Raw genomic sequence first — 16,630 nt, forward strand, 5'->3', positions numbered from 1 at the left:
AATCCAATTGATTCTATAAGGGGCATCCAATCCTCTCTGCCAGATTTTCTCTTGTGCATTCCGCCCAGGTCATGCTTAACAGACTGTAAAGACGGACATCTTTACTTTAATCGTTATCTTAATCTTATCAGGATTTTAGAATTAATTTTTAAAATTCCAATTGAGAGTCTGTCCATTGTGTTCTGCCCAAGAGCAGGTCCTAACTGAAATCGCACACGAGAGATTGTCCAGCTACTGTACTTACTAGGGAAGAGTAGCACAGGTGGTTTCCTATTGCCTTCTTCACGGGTTTTTATCTTCGAGTACCTTTTTCTAGGTGGGTCGCAACCAACACTAAAAAGCCCCACTGACCTTTTTACGATGTAGAGGGGCACCCACACACATCAAACTCAAGTACCCCTGCTGAACATCAACCCAGTATTCAGAGTTCCAGTGCTAGGCTCACCAGAGTTCTCTGGAATGGGGTCCGAACCCAACCCTTCTGACTCAGACGGGAATACTACCACTGAACCAGTGGTCACTCAATGTGGATGCGAGTACATCACTGGATGTCAACTCGGTATTTAGAGACCATATTCTAGTCTCCACTCGCCGGGGGTGCCTTCAGTGGGGCTCAAACCCTTCACCTTTTAACTCAGGGGGGGGAAATGCTACCACTAACTAAAGGCTCACTGATTTTTTAAGAGTTTGTCTGATTGTCTCATGATTTGAAACGGTGGGGTGGCAATATGGCATTCTTTTAAGTGGGTGTTGCTTTTCCTTTTTCCTTTTGAGCTTTTGCTTTTCCACATGAAGGTTATTAGTTAAACTCAAAGCTGTGGGGATTCAGGGTTAAACCCTGGGAATGCATATAAAAGTGGCTGAAGTGTTCATTAGGGGAGTTATATTGGCATGTGTTGTATGGTCCCAGGGCCTGAGGCTGGGACCATTGCTGTTTCTAATTTACATAAATGACCTTGTTCAGAAACTCAATGCAAAGAGGTCAGGTTTGCAGATGATACCAAACTGGGAAGGGCAGGGGAATCGGCAGTTGCAGCTCAGAAATTACAAAATGAGTTGGACAAAATACGCAAGTGGGCAAAACAATAGCAGATGAAATTTAATACAGACAAGCAATATTTCCTTTAAGCTGCGTGGCCGCTCTAGAGCTCCTGTGCAGCTGACTCACCGGCTTTTAAATGGGGAAAAACCATGCATGTGCGGTATTTTGCATGGGTCGCACAGCCCCTTAAAGGGGCCATGCACCAAAAAAAAATTAAAGGAAACATTGCAGACAAGTATAAAGTGCTACATATAGGAAAGAAAAATAGATGACATTCACACTGGTGTTGAAATAGTGAAGAATGAAGTTGAAAGAGATCTTGGAGTCTTAGTAGATGTTAAATAACAATCAATCAATAAAGAGAACAGTATGTTGAATTACAGTGTAAAAATAGTAGAATGGAAGTCAGAGGACATAATGATCAAACTGTATAGTGCTCCAGTCAGATTGCACCTTAAATATGTCATGCAGTTTTGGTCACCAAGAGACATTTAAGCTCTAGAGGCGGTGCAGAGAAGAGGTACACAGCTGAACTCTAGTGTCAGGGGTCTGAATTATGAGGAAAGACTGGAGAAACATGGACTTATCAGCTTGGAAAGGACGCCTCAGAGGTATACAGGAAACTTTCTGGTATCCGGCACTGATGGGACTGAGCTGGTGCCAGTCGATCAACACTGCCGGAGAAACCAGCGCTAATGTTAAAACATACGGAGCTTCTGAGCTCCGTATCTAGCAACAAACCCTGTTGCTTAGCAACAGCTTCAAAACAGTCGGCGCAGCTTGCAAGCGTCTCTGTAGCTAAGCAACAGCTTCAGCTAGACGCTTGCAGAGCCAGGAATGGAGAAAAAAAGCAACGAAAAGTAAAAAAAAGTTATCTAAACCGACTCCTGAATTTTGCCGGTGGATAGAGCATTCCGGAGATTTAACCTCCGTTTAAACGAAAGTTTCCTGTACAAGATTGTTGAACGGTATTAAAAAAGTTAATCCAAAATATTACTTCAAATTAAACAGTGGGAATACAACAACGGGAACACAGGTTCAAACTAGTAAAAGGTAAATTTAGGACCAATATCAGGCAATGCTTCTTCACAGAAAGAGTGATCAATATGCAGAATACATTTCCAGAGAGAGTTGTGTAGGCAAAAACCCTGGAATCGTTGAAGAAACAACTGAAGGTTACAATGGGTAGAAGTTCGGTTCATCTGGATGAATTAATTAAGATGGGCCAAATGACCTTCCTCATTTGTAATCTTGTAACAGCCCAGTAGTTCAACTGAGGACCATGTCTTCAAAATGATGAGAGATGTAGGTGATGTTGACATAAGTAGACTGTTTATATGAATAAGAAAATACTGAAATGACCAAGCACTCTGTGGGATAGGATGTGCTACTGGGGCTAAATGTGGAGAGCAGTCAAGTGGGGTTGAATAGGGAAGATGCGGGGATAGACAGATATTGTGGGCTTTCATTTATGCAGAACTTTCCCTTAGAAGATTAAACAAATGTAGTGTTTGTGTTAGGGCAGACTGTATATGGTCTGTGAAAGCAGCAGGGTTGATAGACAAGTTGCTCATAATGAGTCAGAGGAGATGCTATTTCGTAGCAACAAGGGGGTTATCCCATGTGGCATGGGAAGTATCATTGGAATCACTGATTTAGGATACTGAATAACTAAAATTTGTTTTTATTACACTGTGTTGTGGGATTTTTAACAGTGCTTTGCAGATTCAATTTTGCGACTGTCCAGTACTGTGTGAAAACTATTAATTCATGAAGCTTGCATAAAATAAGAATTCTAAGGAGTTTTACCAGAGAATGTTGAAATTAAATAAAGTATTGAAATTAATAAAGACATGAGTTTCAGAGATTAAAACCAGCCTTGTAGAGTTTGGGATAAAAACCAGTAAATAAATTATGAAAAATGGAAAACAATTAGTAAAAACAGTTTTACCCAGGATTGAAGACAGGGCTAAGCAAATTAAATAAGTACAGGGTTTCAGAAATTCAAAGCAGACTTACACAGATGGAAAGGAAGGGAACTGGAGGACAGCCAAGGCCATGGGCAAGGAGCCAAAATCTTGGGTCTTTGGAAAAGCAGGAGAAAAAAAAATTGAGAATTTTATATTTAATTTATAGATTCCGATATACTTATTTAGATAAAGTGGTCACTTGTAGTGTTTTACAGCTGTGGTTCTCAGTTAGCACCAGAGGAGGGTTTGAATGAAGTTCGGAGATGTAACTCAGAAGACCAAGGCAGGAGTTGGTCACATTACCCAAGCTGGTCACATGGCCCAAGTTGGTCAATGGGTAGGTAAGATTTTAAAAAGGTTGTGAAATACATATTGGAAAAATAGGTTTATTTTGGAAGAGGCACGATCGCTACTGTTGACATATAAGCCTGCATCTTCCTCGACTATCCACCCCAAATTTGCAGCAAATATGGGAAAATTGAATGGCGAGGCAAACAGCTGTATCTCTGTCCAAACCCTCGTTTCCTCCTTTCCACTCCAGCCAGGGAGGCCACCCAAGCAATGCTCTCTCTAAGCTGCGCACGTGCACAGCCACGCAGTAATCTGCAGCATCATGCGCAGGCCGCTTTTACACTAGAAATGCCGCACATGCGCAGAAATTTAAAGGGACCATACATTGAAAGAAACAGGCCGCGCAGAACAAAGCGCTGCTTACAGGGAACATTGTTGCCACATGTAAACGGCGGCAGGAAGGCAAGGACTGGCAAGCTGTCCGATTTCCTTTCCTGCTCCACCCATCGGACCTGTCCAAAGGGTCACAGACTCTTTGCACTACTTTACCCATGATACTTTTTAATAACCCTGTCTGCCGAGAATGTATTCAATAGCCTCGTAACATTAATAACATCATCTACTTCTAATACAGTATCGAAGGAAGCAACACAATTCCTTCCCTATGTAATAGTCAGCTCTTGGACTACTTAAGTGTTTTTCACATAACAAAGTGGAGCAGTAAAGTATATTAGAATACAAGAAACCCTATTTTGTGTAATACATCCATCCTGAGAGGCTGAAGGGAGAAGCCTGGTGTTTGGAGGATATTATTCAAAGAATGAGAAAAATCCTGCTAAAGATAAGCAATCTAGCTTTCTCTCTCATTCAGTTATTGGACACGAAGTTTTACGAACAGTAAAAGGCTGAACAAACCTGGACCAACACCACCTACCCAACTTCTCAACATTTTCCCCAATACTTTCTCTCTCTAGAAATGCATCAATAGTCTCTTCAACTAATTAATATTGTTTGCATCAATGGAGTTCTTGGACAATATTTTCCATATGCATCTTACTACCCCTTTGGGTCAAAAAAGCCCAATTTACCTGAATCAAATTCCTTGAACATTTTGAAAATGTATATTAGGTCACCACAAAGTTGTCTTTTTCTCCAAAGAGAAGAAGGATACAAACTTTTCAAATCTTTCCTCATGACCTAAGTTCTGAATACCTTGAAGTCATTATCATTATTTGTTCTGTATTATAAAAAAGGATAGAGGCACTGGAGAAGGTGCAAAAAGATTTACTAGGATGATACCAGACCAAATGGTTATACCTATCAAGAAAAATTGAACAGGCTGGGGCTCTTTTCTCTAGAAAAAAGACTGAGGGATGACCTGATCGAGGTCTTTAAGATTATGAAAGGGTTTGATAGGGTAGACATATCACAGAAACCCCACAGTGCAGATAGAGGCCAGAGAAGATGTTTCCATTTGTGGGGGAGACCAGACTAAGGACATAAATATAAGATAGTCACTAATAAATCTAATACGAAATTCAGGAGAAGCATCTTTACCCAGAGAGTGGTTAGAATGCAGAACTCGCTACCACAAGGAATAGTGGAGGCAACTAGCATAGATGCATTTAAGAGGAAGCTAGATATACACATGAGGGAGAAAGGAATAGAAGAACATGTTGATGGGGTTAGAAGAAGGGTGGGAGGAAGCTCATGTACAGCATAAACACTGGCATAGACCGTTCTCTACTACACAGCCGAGGATGGCAAGGCGCGAGGTGTTAAACACACATTTCTCCTTATTGTAGGTGAGGTTCAGCCGTTGGGCCGTACGGAGGAATCTCTCCAGATTAACGTCATGGTCCTGCCGGTCGCGGCCGCAGATGGTGACGTTATCTAGGTAGGGGAACGTGGCGTGCAGCCCGTTCTGGTCAACCATCCGGTCCATCTCCCTTTGGAAGACCGAAACCCCGTTGGTGACGCCGAAGGGAACCCTAAGGAAGTGGTAGAGGCGGCCATTCGCCTCGAAGGCGGTATACTGGCGGTCCTCAGGGCGGATAGGGAGTTGGTGGTAGGCCGACTTAAGGTCGATGGTAGAGAATACTCGGTATTGTGCGATCTGATTGACCATATCAGATATGCGGGGAAGGGGGTATGCATCCAGCTGGGTGTACCTGTTTATGGTCTGGCTGTAGTCGATGACCAGGCGGTTTTTATTGCCGGTCTTAACGACCACGACCTGGGCACGCCAGGGGCTGGTGCTCCCTTCGAAGATGCCCTCCTTCAGGAGACGCTGCACCTCAGAGCTAATGAAAGCTCTGTCCCCGGCGCTGTACCGCCTGCTCTTGGTAGCGACGGGTTTGCAGTCGGGGGTGAGGTTAGCGAACAGGGAAGGTGGCGGGACCTTGAGGGTGGATAGGCCGCAGGTGTTACGCGGTGGGCGGTTTAAAATCTGCTGGTTGTCGACTGTGAGTGGGGGGAGGGGTCCGCCGTATGCTAGCGTGACGCTTTGGAGGTGGGATTGGAAGTCTAGCCCTAGTAGGACGGCAGCGCATAGCTGGGGCAGGACGAGGAGTTTAAAATTTTTATACTCCGTACCCTTAACCGACAGGGTCACAACACAGTAGCCGCTGATGTCTGTGGCGTGGGACCTCGATGCCATCGAGATCCGGTTGCGTGTTGGCTGGACAGGGAGGGAGTAGTGGCTCACCGTGTCTGGGTGGATGAAACTCTCCGTGCTTCCGCTGTCGAACAGGCAGGTCGTGGCGTGGCCATTTACTTTGATGTCCATCATGGACTTGGACAGGTGATGCGGGCGGGCTTGGTCCAGTGTGACGGAGGCTAGTGTATAGCTGAGCGAGTTGCTGTAGTCTGCGGGTGAGGCGGTAGTCGGGTCTAGAGGCACGGTGGCGGTCGAGCGTGGTGGGTAAAATGGCGTCTCCCACGAGGTTGGACATTAAGGCCCGCAACCTGCCCCACTCCATCGAGGAGGTCAGGACCATGACCAGGAACTGCCAGACCTGTGCCGAGTGCAAACCGCACTTCTTTAGGCCGGACAGAGCAAGCCTGATCAAGGCCACCCGCCCCTTCGAGCGCCTGAGCATCGACTTTAAGGGGCCCCTCCCGTCCTCTGACCGTAATGTGTACTTCCTCAACATTGTTGATGAGTACTCCCGTTTCCCCTTTGCCTTCCCCTGCCCAGACATGACCAGTACCACGGTCATTAAATGCCTGAACAACCTCTTCGCCTTGTTCGGGTTCCCAAACTATATACATAGTGACCGGGGCTCCTCCTTCATGAGCAAGGAACTCCGTCAGTTCCTACTAGCGAGAGGTATTGCCGCAAGCAGGACCACCAGCTACAACCCCCGAGGGAACGGCCAGGTGGAAAGAGAGAACGCGACGGTATGGAAGGCCGTCCTCTTAGCCTTAAAGTCTAAGGGCCTCCCAACCTCCCGCTGGCAGGAAGTCCTCCCGGCAGCGCTGCATTCCATCCGGTCACTACTTTGCACTGCCATTAACGCCACCCCCCATGAACGAATGTTTGTTTTCCCCAGGAAGTCGACTACGGGAACCACTCTACCAACCTGGCTGACCTCTCCGGGGCCAGTCTTGCTGCGAAAGCACGTGAGGGCCCATAAAACGGACCCCCTGGTCGAGAGGGTGGACCTCCTGCACGCCAACCCCCAGTACGCCTATGTGGCATACCCAGACGGGCGGGAGGACACAGTCTCCTTACGAGACCTCGCACCCTCGGGCACTCCGGAGACACCACCTTCACCCCCCCCACCACCCCCCCAATTCCAGCCCAGGTAGACGGCATGCCGGAACCCCACGAGCCTTCGCCGACCACGCAGACACCAGCATTAACACCGGATAATGCAACACCGCCGCTGCGACGATCAGAAAGGCTTACGAGGCCTCCGGACAGACTGACATACCAGAACTGGTAGTACACTTCACCCCGCCGGACTCAAATCTAAACAAGGGGTGAATGTGGTAAACCACTTTTATCGTTCACTATCGTTACACTATAGTTATCACTGTTATATCGTTACTCTATGGTTATCACTATTCACACTGTTGTATCACTATATGAGGTCGCCTCTTGTCACACTGTTATACCTGGGCTGACCACTGCCGACTCCGCCCATGGCTCCACCTGCCTGCCCAGGTATAAAGGTGGTCGACTGGCTGGTATTCCTCCTTGTTGGATCCGATCACCCACGAGGGTGGGCTCTGTTGTTTAGCCAATAAAAACCTATAGTTACTTTCTTAACTCGTCGCTTTTCATTGGATGAATTGATAGGTATATCAGACCTGTTGGGCCGAATGGCCTGCTTCTGTGCTGTAAATACTAAGTAATACGTCTCAAAAGCAATAATATCCTTCCTGCAATTAAGCAGCCAGAACTGCACACAGTAACTGTTGAATATTTACGGAACAGTAGTCTGTAACAGCAGGTACCACCTCATTGCATGAAAGGCTACTTCACTAAATTACACATCCTTGTTAAACACATATATCCAAAGTTTAATGCTTGATAATATATCCAAGTAACAAGCTCTAAGGGTCTTGTATGGTTTTTCAACTTTTCAAAGAATCGCCTAAACAATGCCAATAACGTACGATGGACTCTACAAACCAATTAGAAAGATACAATGTACTAACTGATTTATTTCTGTAGATCCTCCGAAGCCTTTTGGTCAAAGTCTATACTTACTGTATAGCCTCCACTTGATTCTGGAAACTTGTGGCAAAGCTGCGAGAACGGTTTACTTTTCCAGTTAGTGCTGACAATTCTTGTTCATGTTCATGATTCAGCTGCTCTATTCTATGAAAGAATGATTAGTGGTTGACTTGTGATTCAACAGGTAGTACCTTTTTGTTTTAAAAGATAATCTCCAAATATATTTTTTGGGTGTATCAAAAGATTCTTTGCGTGGATCTCAACATTGCTGCCTTTTAAAAAGCACCAATAAGAAATTATGAACAACAAAGTATTATTTTCTCATTTATATCTATTGATTTAAAATACAAGTTGATCTCCCATGACATCTCCCCACCAGACTTGGGCTAAGCTTTTCTTCTCAATGTGGGTGGGGAGGGAGGAGTTCCTGCTGGCTATACATTAGTCAAGCCAGGGTTTAACGCTGGGATGAGGAGGCAGTGAGAACGAGGATTAGGAAGGTCAGTCCAGCCCCAGCAATATGCACTGTGGGGGTAGGGTATAAGGTTGCCAGCCAAAGCCTGGATTTTGTGGTCAGGGTCGGGGAAGGCAAGGCTTTCATACTTGATTACCTTGCCATTTCTCCTCTCACATGGCAGTCAAACAAACCATTGCCTGATCTACAGGAGCCAATCTTGGTCCTTCCTTTGCCTCTATTCACCCAGACTATAATTTTTATTGTAAACTGTCAGAGGGGGCGCTGGGTTAGTTTTATCAGATCTAGATACCGAGGCCCTCTGACTTAAACTTACATATTCATAGAATCATAGAAAGGTACAGCACGGAAGGAGGCCATTTCGGCCCATTGTGTCTGCGCCAGCCAACAAAGAGCTATCCAGCCTAATCCCACTTCCCAGCTCTTGGTCCGTAGCCCTGCAGGTTAGAGCATCCCAAGTGTACATCCAAGTACTTTTTAAAATGTGGTTAGGGTTCCTGCCTCTACCACCCTTTCAGGCAGTGAGTTCCACACCCTCACAACCCTCTGGGTGAAGAAATTTCCCCTCAAATCCTTCCCCCAATTACTTTAAATCTGTGCCCCCTGGTTTTTGACCCCTCTGCTAAGGGAAATAGATCCTTTCTATCCACTTTATCTATGCCCCTCATAACTTTATACACCTCAATACGGTCTCCTCTCGGCCTCCCCTGTTCCAAGGAAAACAGACCCAGCCTATCCAGTCTTCATAGCTAAGATTCTCTACTCCTGGCAACATCCTTGTAAATCTCCTCTGTACCCTCTCTGGTGCAATCACATCTTTCCTGCAATGTGGTGACCAGAACTGCCCGCAGTACTCTAGCTGAGGCCTAACTAGTGTTTTATACAGTTGAAGCATAACCCTCCTGCTCTTGCCTTTATTAGCCATGGCATAGAATACAAGCATTCCGTATGCCTTCTTAACCACCTTACCTACTTGGCCTGCTACCTTCAGGGATCTGTGGACATGCACTCCAAGGTCCCTTTGTTCCTCTACACTGCTCCGTGTCCTACCATTTAATGTGTATTCCCTTTCCTTGTTAGCCCTCCCCAAATGCATTACCTCACACTTCTCCAGATTGAATTCCATTTGCCACTGTTCTGCCCACCTGACCAATTTATTGATATCTTCTTGCAGTCTACAGCTTCCTTCTTCAGTATCAACCACACAGCCGATTTTAGTATCATCTGCAAACCTCTTAATCATACTCCCTATATTCAAGTCAAGATTGTTGATATATAGCACAAAAAGGGACCTTGTACTGAGCCCTGCAGAACCCCACTGGAAACAGCCTTCCAGTCACAAAAACACCCATCAACCATTACCCGCTGCTTCCGGTCTCCGAGCCAGTTTTGAATCCAATTTGACACTTTGCCCTGGATCCCATGAGCTTTTAACTTTGTGACCAGTCTGCCATGTGGAACCTTATCAAAAGCCTTGCTAAAGTCCGTATACACTACATCAAACGCACTACCCTCATCTACCCTCCTCGTTAGCTCCTCAAAAAATTCAATCAAGTTTGTCAGACACGACCTTAACAAATCCGTGCTGACTCTCGATTAATCCGTGTCTTTCTAAATGAGGATTTATCCTGTCCTTCAGAATTCTTTCCAATAATTTTCCCACCACCGAGATTAGGCTGACTGGACTGTAATTACTCGGTCTATCCTTTTCTCCCTTTTTAAACAAGGGTGGCACATTAGCAGTCCTCCAGCAGCACACCTGAAGCCAGAGAGGATTGAAAAATGATCAGGACCTCTGCTATTTCCTCTTTTGCTTCGCTTAACAGCCTGGGATACATTTCATCCGGGCCTGGGGATTTATCCACTTTTAAAGCTGCTAAACCCCTTAATACTTCCTCTACTTAATATTCCTGCACACCCACCCAGTTTTTCTGTGGTGGAAGTGTGTGCTGATTCTCTGGGGCAAATACTCTATCAGTAGGGGATACTGCAGTGAACAACACCTACCAGGAGTTTAAACCAACCACAACATCACCTACAAGTGCAACAAGAACTGCATTTAAATGCTGATGCTTTTAAACTCCATTGACAAAGCCTGATACAGGAGTTTTCAATGTATTTTAAGATGGAAAGTTGTGGCCCATTCAACATTTTTAATATATAATAGATTGCATTAACCAAGTGCTCAAGACATCAGAAAAATGGCTTGAAGATATGGAGCTGAACACCAAAATGAAGAAAAAACATTCAATTTACCTCGTGCCTCATCACGTCTCAGAAACATCTCAAAGAACTTCATATTCAACAAATTACATTGAAGCTCAAGGCTGCCATTTTACACACATTAAGATGCCACACAAACCAAGAGATTGATCAGTTAATCTGGTAATGTTGAGAGGAATGTTAGCCAGGACATTGGGAAAACACCCTGCTCTTCTTTGAGGCCAGTGGGACCTCGATTTACCATCTCATTCAAAGGACCTCATCTCTGAAAATGTGACAGTCTCAGTGCTGCACTTAAGTACAGATTATTGCTCAAGTTATTATTACCAGGAAGTTATGCTAAACCTTAAGCCCCAGTTGGAGTAGTGTGTTTGATTCTGGGCACCACACTTTAGGAAGGATGTGAAGGCTTTGGAGAGGATACAGAAGAGAATGGTTCCAGGGATGAGGGACTTTAGTTATGTGGATAGACTGGAGAAGCTGGGGTTGCTCAAAATCATGAAGGGTTTAAATAGAATAATGTAGGATTCGCAAAAATCCATGAAACACAGTATACGGGTAGGGCCCCTGAAGTGGCCACATTGTGAGAACACAGAATGGAGTTGGCAGTTCTCATGGCCCAGTTCAAAAGGACACACACACAGTACCTAACAGCAGTCTGAGTCATCATTGATTAGAAGAATCCAGAACCTTACTGTTTTTGATACTGTAATGTGGTTACAGCAGTAAACAAAACTATTAGCACCTGGAGGTGCGCTAATCGCTGGCAGAGCGGTAACCGATCTCAGAAACCGCTGAGCACACACAAACGGAGGGACACTAAACGGATTCCCATTATGGCAAAGCGGTAACCGATCTCAGAAACTGCTGAGCACACACAAACGAAGGGACACTAATCGGATTCCCATTAGTTCGATTTGCGAGCAGTTAAAATTAATGTGCTTGCTTTTGTTAAAGCAACCTTAACAAAGGAAAACGGTTGATTTGGCGCCAAGATTAGGGCCAGAAAAGAGTATAACCGTTCAGGTAAATCGTCAGCAAGTCAGTCTAAGATTCGACCGGAGTAAGGAAGATTCCTCCGGAGACGGTTCACACCGTGAAGTCCAAGTCCAGTTACCATCAGGAGTTCAAGGACCGTGCGGAACAGAAAACGGCTCGAGGATTTCGGAGGACTTCCAAAGTTTGTACAGGAGAGCGAGTCCAGGAGCCGGTCCCATAAGGAAGGTCGGAGGTCCTGGACGACACCAAGTAACAGGGTCCAGGAGCCAGTCCCATAAGGAAGATCGGAAATTCCAGACGTAACAAGAAGTACCAAGGTCCAGAAGGGTTTTGAAATTCTGGTGAGCATAAAGGCCCAACTCTACCTAACTGACATAATTGAGGTATATTCAGTAACGGGAGGGTTTGTAACATTAAGGGTATTTGTAAGTCAGGAGTGTGATTTATCCCGCGATGTGTCCGTGCGCTTCCCTCACCCCCGCTTTTAGCTTATCGCTATTTTAGAACTGTTTATATGCTTTAAAGTTATTTTTCTCAGTGTATAATTTAGTCCTCTGTGAGAAACGTTATTTTTCATCTGCATTTACATAGAAACATAGAAGATAGGAGCAGGAGTAGGCCATTCGGCCCTTCGAGCCTGCTCCGCCATTCAACGAGATCATGGCTGATCATCCAAACCCTAGCACCCGGTCCCTACACTGACAGCCATCCCACACAAATCCTATCCCCGTAACCCCACGTATTTAATCCCCCCTAACACTAAGGGCTAATTTTTATCATGGCCAATCAACCTAAACCGCACATCTTTGGACTGTGGGAGGAAACCGGAGCACCCGGAGAAAACCCACGCAAACACGGGGAGAATGTGCAAACTCCACATTCTTGCCATTTTTCTCTGTGTACATTCTCTTTCAAAAATAAAGATCATTTTGATTTAAAACTCAATCTGTCTCATCTGACCATTTGTCTTCCGAGGCACAAGTGGGCCAACACACAAAGGTTGTCTGGCAATAAGCCCAGTGTCTAGAACCGTGAGGGGGGAGTGCTTCGAAACCACTCACGAGTAGTGCGAAAATCAAAACCGATTTAGCACACCATAAGCTCGTTAAAACGACCCCTTACAATAAATAAAGAGAAACGGTTTCCAATGGCTGAAGGGGTGATAGGTTTAAGGTGATTGGCAAAAGGGAGCACAGATTTAAGGAGATTGGCAAAAGAATCAGAGGCGACACGAGAGAAAACTTCTTTACACAACGAGTGGTTAGAATTTGGAATGCACAGCCTGATAGGGTGGTGGATACAGATTCAATAGTAGCTTCGAAAGGGAATAAGATAAATATTTGAAGGAGAAAAAATTGCAGCGGGGAAAGAGCCGGGGGTGGAACTCTTCGAAAGAGCTGACTCAATATGCCGAATGGCCTCCTTCTCTACTGTACTATTCAACTTCCTGGGACATTGGAACCGGTTCTGGGGGAGGTGGGACCAGTACAAACTGGACAGTTTGCACCTGGGCAGGACCGGGACCGATGTCCTAGGGGGAGTGTTTGCTAGTGCTGTTGGGGAGGGTTTAAACCAAAATGGCAGGGGTTGGGAAGCAGTGCAGGGACACAGAGGAAAGGGAAGCAAGGAGAGAAGCAAAAGACAGGAAGGAGAAAAGCAAAAGTGGCAGTCAGAGAAATCAAGGGTGTAAATCAAACAGGGCCACAGTAAATAATAATTCTAAAAGGACTAAGTGTTAAAAAAACAAGCCTGAAGGCCTTGTGTCTTAATGCGGGGAGCATTCGTAATAAGGTGGATGAATTAGCTGCGCAAATAGATGTAAACAGATACGATACAATTGGGATTACGGAGACATGGCTCCAGGGTGACCAAGGCTGGGAATTCAACATCCAGGGGTAATCAATATTCAGGAAAGACAGGCAAAAAGGAAAAGGAGGTGGGGTAGCATTGCTGGTTAAAGAGATTAACACAATAGTAAGGAAGGATATTAGCTCTGATGATGTGGAATCTGTATGGGTAGAGCCGAGAAATACCAAGGGGCAGAAAACATTAGTGAGAGTTGTATACAGACCCCCAAACAGTAATGCTGAGGTTGGGGATGGCATTAAACGGGAAATTAGAGATGCATGCAATAAGGGCACAGCAGTTATCATGGGTGACTTTAATCTACATATAGATTGGGCTAACCAAATTAGTAACAATGCTGTGGAGGAGGAATTCCTAGAGTGTATACGGGATGGTTTCCTGGACCAATATGTCGAGGAACCAACTAGAGATCAGGCCATCTTAGACTGGGTATTATGTAATGAGAAAGGATTAATTAGCAATGTTGTGGTGCAAGGCCCCTTGGGGAGGAGCTATCATAATATGATAGAATTCTTCATTAAGATGGAGAGTGAAGTAGTTTATTCAGAGACGAGGGTCCTGAATTTAAATAAAAGGAAACTACGATGGTATGAGGCACGAGTTGGCTAGGATGGATTGGGGAACGTTACTTAGAAGGTGGACGGTGGATAGGCAATGGCAAACATCCCTGTCTGGCATAAAAATAAAACAAAAAAGGTGGCTCAACCGTGGCTAACAAGGGAAATTAGGGATAGCATAAGATCCAAGGAGAGGACATATAAATTGGCCAGAAAAAGCAGCAAACTTGAGGATTGGGAGCAGTTTAGGATTCAGCAAAGGAGGACAAAGGGATTAATTAAGAGGGGGAAAATAGAATAAGAGAGTAAGCTTGCAGTGAACATAAAAACCGACTGTAAAAGCTTCCATAGATATGTGAAGAGAAAAAGATTGGTGAATTCAAGCGTAGGTCCCTTGCAGTCAGAATCAGGGGAATTTATAATGGGGAACAAAGAAATGGCAGACCAATTGACGTAAGAAAACTACTAGGCACTTGGTCTAAGCGTTAACAAAGCTTTAAGCAACTGTTTTACAACATGGAGGTCTAGTTGTGTCCTTCACTAGTTCCTGTTAAGAATGTCCTGCGCAAGTTGGGCCCATGCCCGAATATTTATACTCTCCCTGGACAGCGCCACCTGCAGGCCACTCAGTTGATTCAAGTCACCAATTAAATACATACTTTGGTTCTGTCTTCTCAAAGGAGGACACAAATAACCTCCCAGAGATGTCGGGGAACATAGGGTCTAATGAGAGGGAGGAACTGAATGAAATCAGTATTTGTAGGGAAATGGCGTTAGGGAAATCCCCAGGGCCTTATAATCTACATCCTAGGGTACTTAAGGAAGTGGCCCTAGAAATAGTAGATGCATTGCTGGTCATCTTCCAAAATTCTATAGACGCTGGAACAGTTCCCATGGATTGGAGGGTAGCTAATGTTACCCCACTATTCAAAAAAGGTGGTAGAGAGAAAACAGGGAATTATAGACCGGTAAGCCTGACATCGGTAGTGGGGAAAATGCTAGAGTCCATTATAAAAGATGGAATAGCAGAGCACTTGGAAAACAGTGACAGGATCAGACAAAGTCAACATGGATTTACAAAAGGCAAATCATGCTGGACTAATCTACTGGAATTTTTTGAGGATGTGACTGGTAGAATAGATAAGGGAAAACCAGTGGATGTGGTGTATTTGGACTTTCAGAAGGCTTTCGATAAAGGTCCCGCATAAGAGATTAGCATGCAAAGTTAAAGCACATGGGATTGGGGGCAAGGTACCGACTTGGATAGAGAACTGGTTAGCAGACAGGAAGCAAAGAGTTGGAATAAACGGGTCTTTTTCCGAGTGGCAGGCAGTGACTAGTGGGGTACCGCAGGGATCGCTGCTAGGACCCCTGCTATTCACAATATATATTAATGATCTAGATGAGGGAACTAGATGTAATATCTCCAAGTTTGCAGACGGTGGGCGTGTGTGCTGAGGAGGATGCAGAGAAACTCCAGTATGATTTGGACAAGTTGGGTGATTGGGCAGATGCAGTATAATGTAGATAAATGCGAGGTTATCCACTTAGTGGCAAAAACAGGAAGACAGATTATTATCTGAATGGCAATAGATTGGGAAAAGGGGAAGTGCAACGAGACCTGGGTGTCCTTGTGCACCAGTCGCTAAAGGTAAGCATGCAGGTGCAGCAGGCGGTTAAGAAGGCAAATGGTATGTTGGCCTTCGTAGTGAGAGGATTTGAGTACAGGGACAAGGATGTCTTGCTGCAGTTGTACAGGGCCTTGGTGAGACCACATCTTGAGTATTGTGTACAGTTTTGGTCGCCTTATCTGAGGAAGGATGTTCTTGCCATGGAGGGAGTACAGTGAAGATTCACCAGACTGATACCTGGGATGGCAGGAATGACGTATGGAGAGAGATTGGGTCGATTAGGCTTATATTCGCTAGAGTTTAGAAGAATGAGAGGGGGTCTCATTGAAACTTATAAAATTCTAACAGGACTAGACAGACTTGATGCAGGAAGGATGTTCCCAATGGCGGGGGAGTCCAGAACCAGGGATCACAGTCTAAGGGGTAAGCCATTTAGGACTGAAATGAGGAGGAATTTCTTCACCCAGAGAGGGGTGAACCTGTGGAATTCTCTACCACAAAAGGCAGTTGAGATCAATTCATTAAATATATATTCAAGAAGGAGTTAGATATATTTCTTAAGGCTAAAGGGATCAAGGGATATGGGGAGAAAGCAGGGACAGGGTACTGAATTTGGATGATCAGCCATGATTGCACTAAATGGCGGAGCAGGCTCGAGGGGCCGAATGGCCTACTCCTATCTTCTATGTCTATGTCTATGTTTCAAGTCCTGGAGTGGGGTTTCAGGGAGCCGAACAACCACACGCAGTTGAAGTAACAAATTCGCAGAAGCATCTGGGTGAATGATTGGATCTCTCTACAGATGCAATTAATTTGAACTAGCTGAGAGTTGGCATAGGCTTGACAGGCTGAATGGCCTTCTTCCGTGCTGTAACCATTCTATGATTAT

At 45.0% G+C, this 16,630-nt stretch overlaps 1 protein-coding gene across 4 annotated transcripts in view; it reads right to left on the reverse strand.

Moving 5' to 3' along the window:
* Positions 1–16,630, reverse strand: part of LOC147123048 (coiled-coil domain-containing protein 158-like) — a 249,213-nt gene that overhangs the window by 152,852 nt on the left and 79,731 nt on the right. For 3 of the 4 annotated variants that reach the window (XM_085964352.1, XM_085964379.1, XM_085964371.1), the window contains exon 9: positions 8,024–8,134. The exons of the other annotated variant lie outside the window; for it this stretch is intronic. In XM_085964352.1, coding sequence (XP_085820478.1) covers positions 8,024–8,134 — 111 coding nt within the window. The remainder of the gene's footprint in view (positions 1–8,023; positions 8,135–16,630) is intronic. 4 annotated transcript variants of the gene reach the window in all.

The sequence above is a fragment of the Somniosus microcephalus genome, chromosome 2 (genome assembly GCF_052327205.1).
Source record: "Somniosus microcephalus isolate GS21.2 chromosome 2, FLI_Smic_1.0, whole genome shotgun sequence".
NCBI lineage: Eukaryota > Metazoa > Chordata > Chondrichthyes > Squaliformes > Somniosidae > Somniosus > Somniosus microcephalus.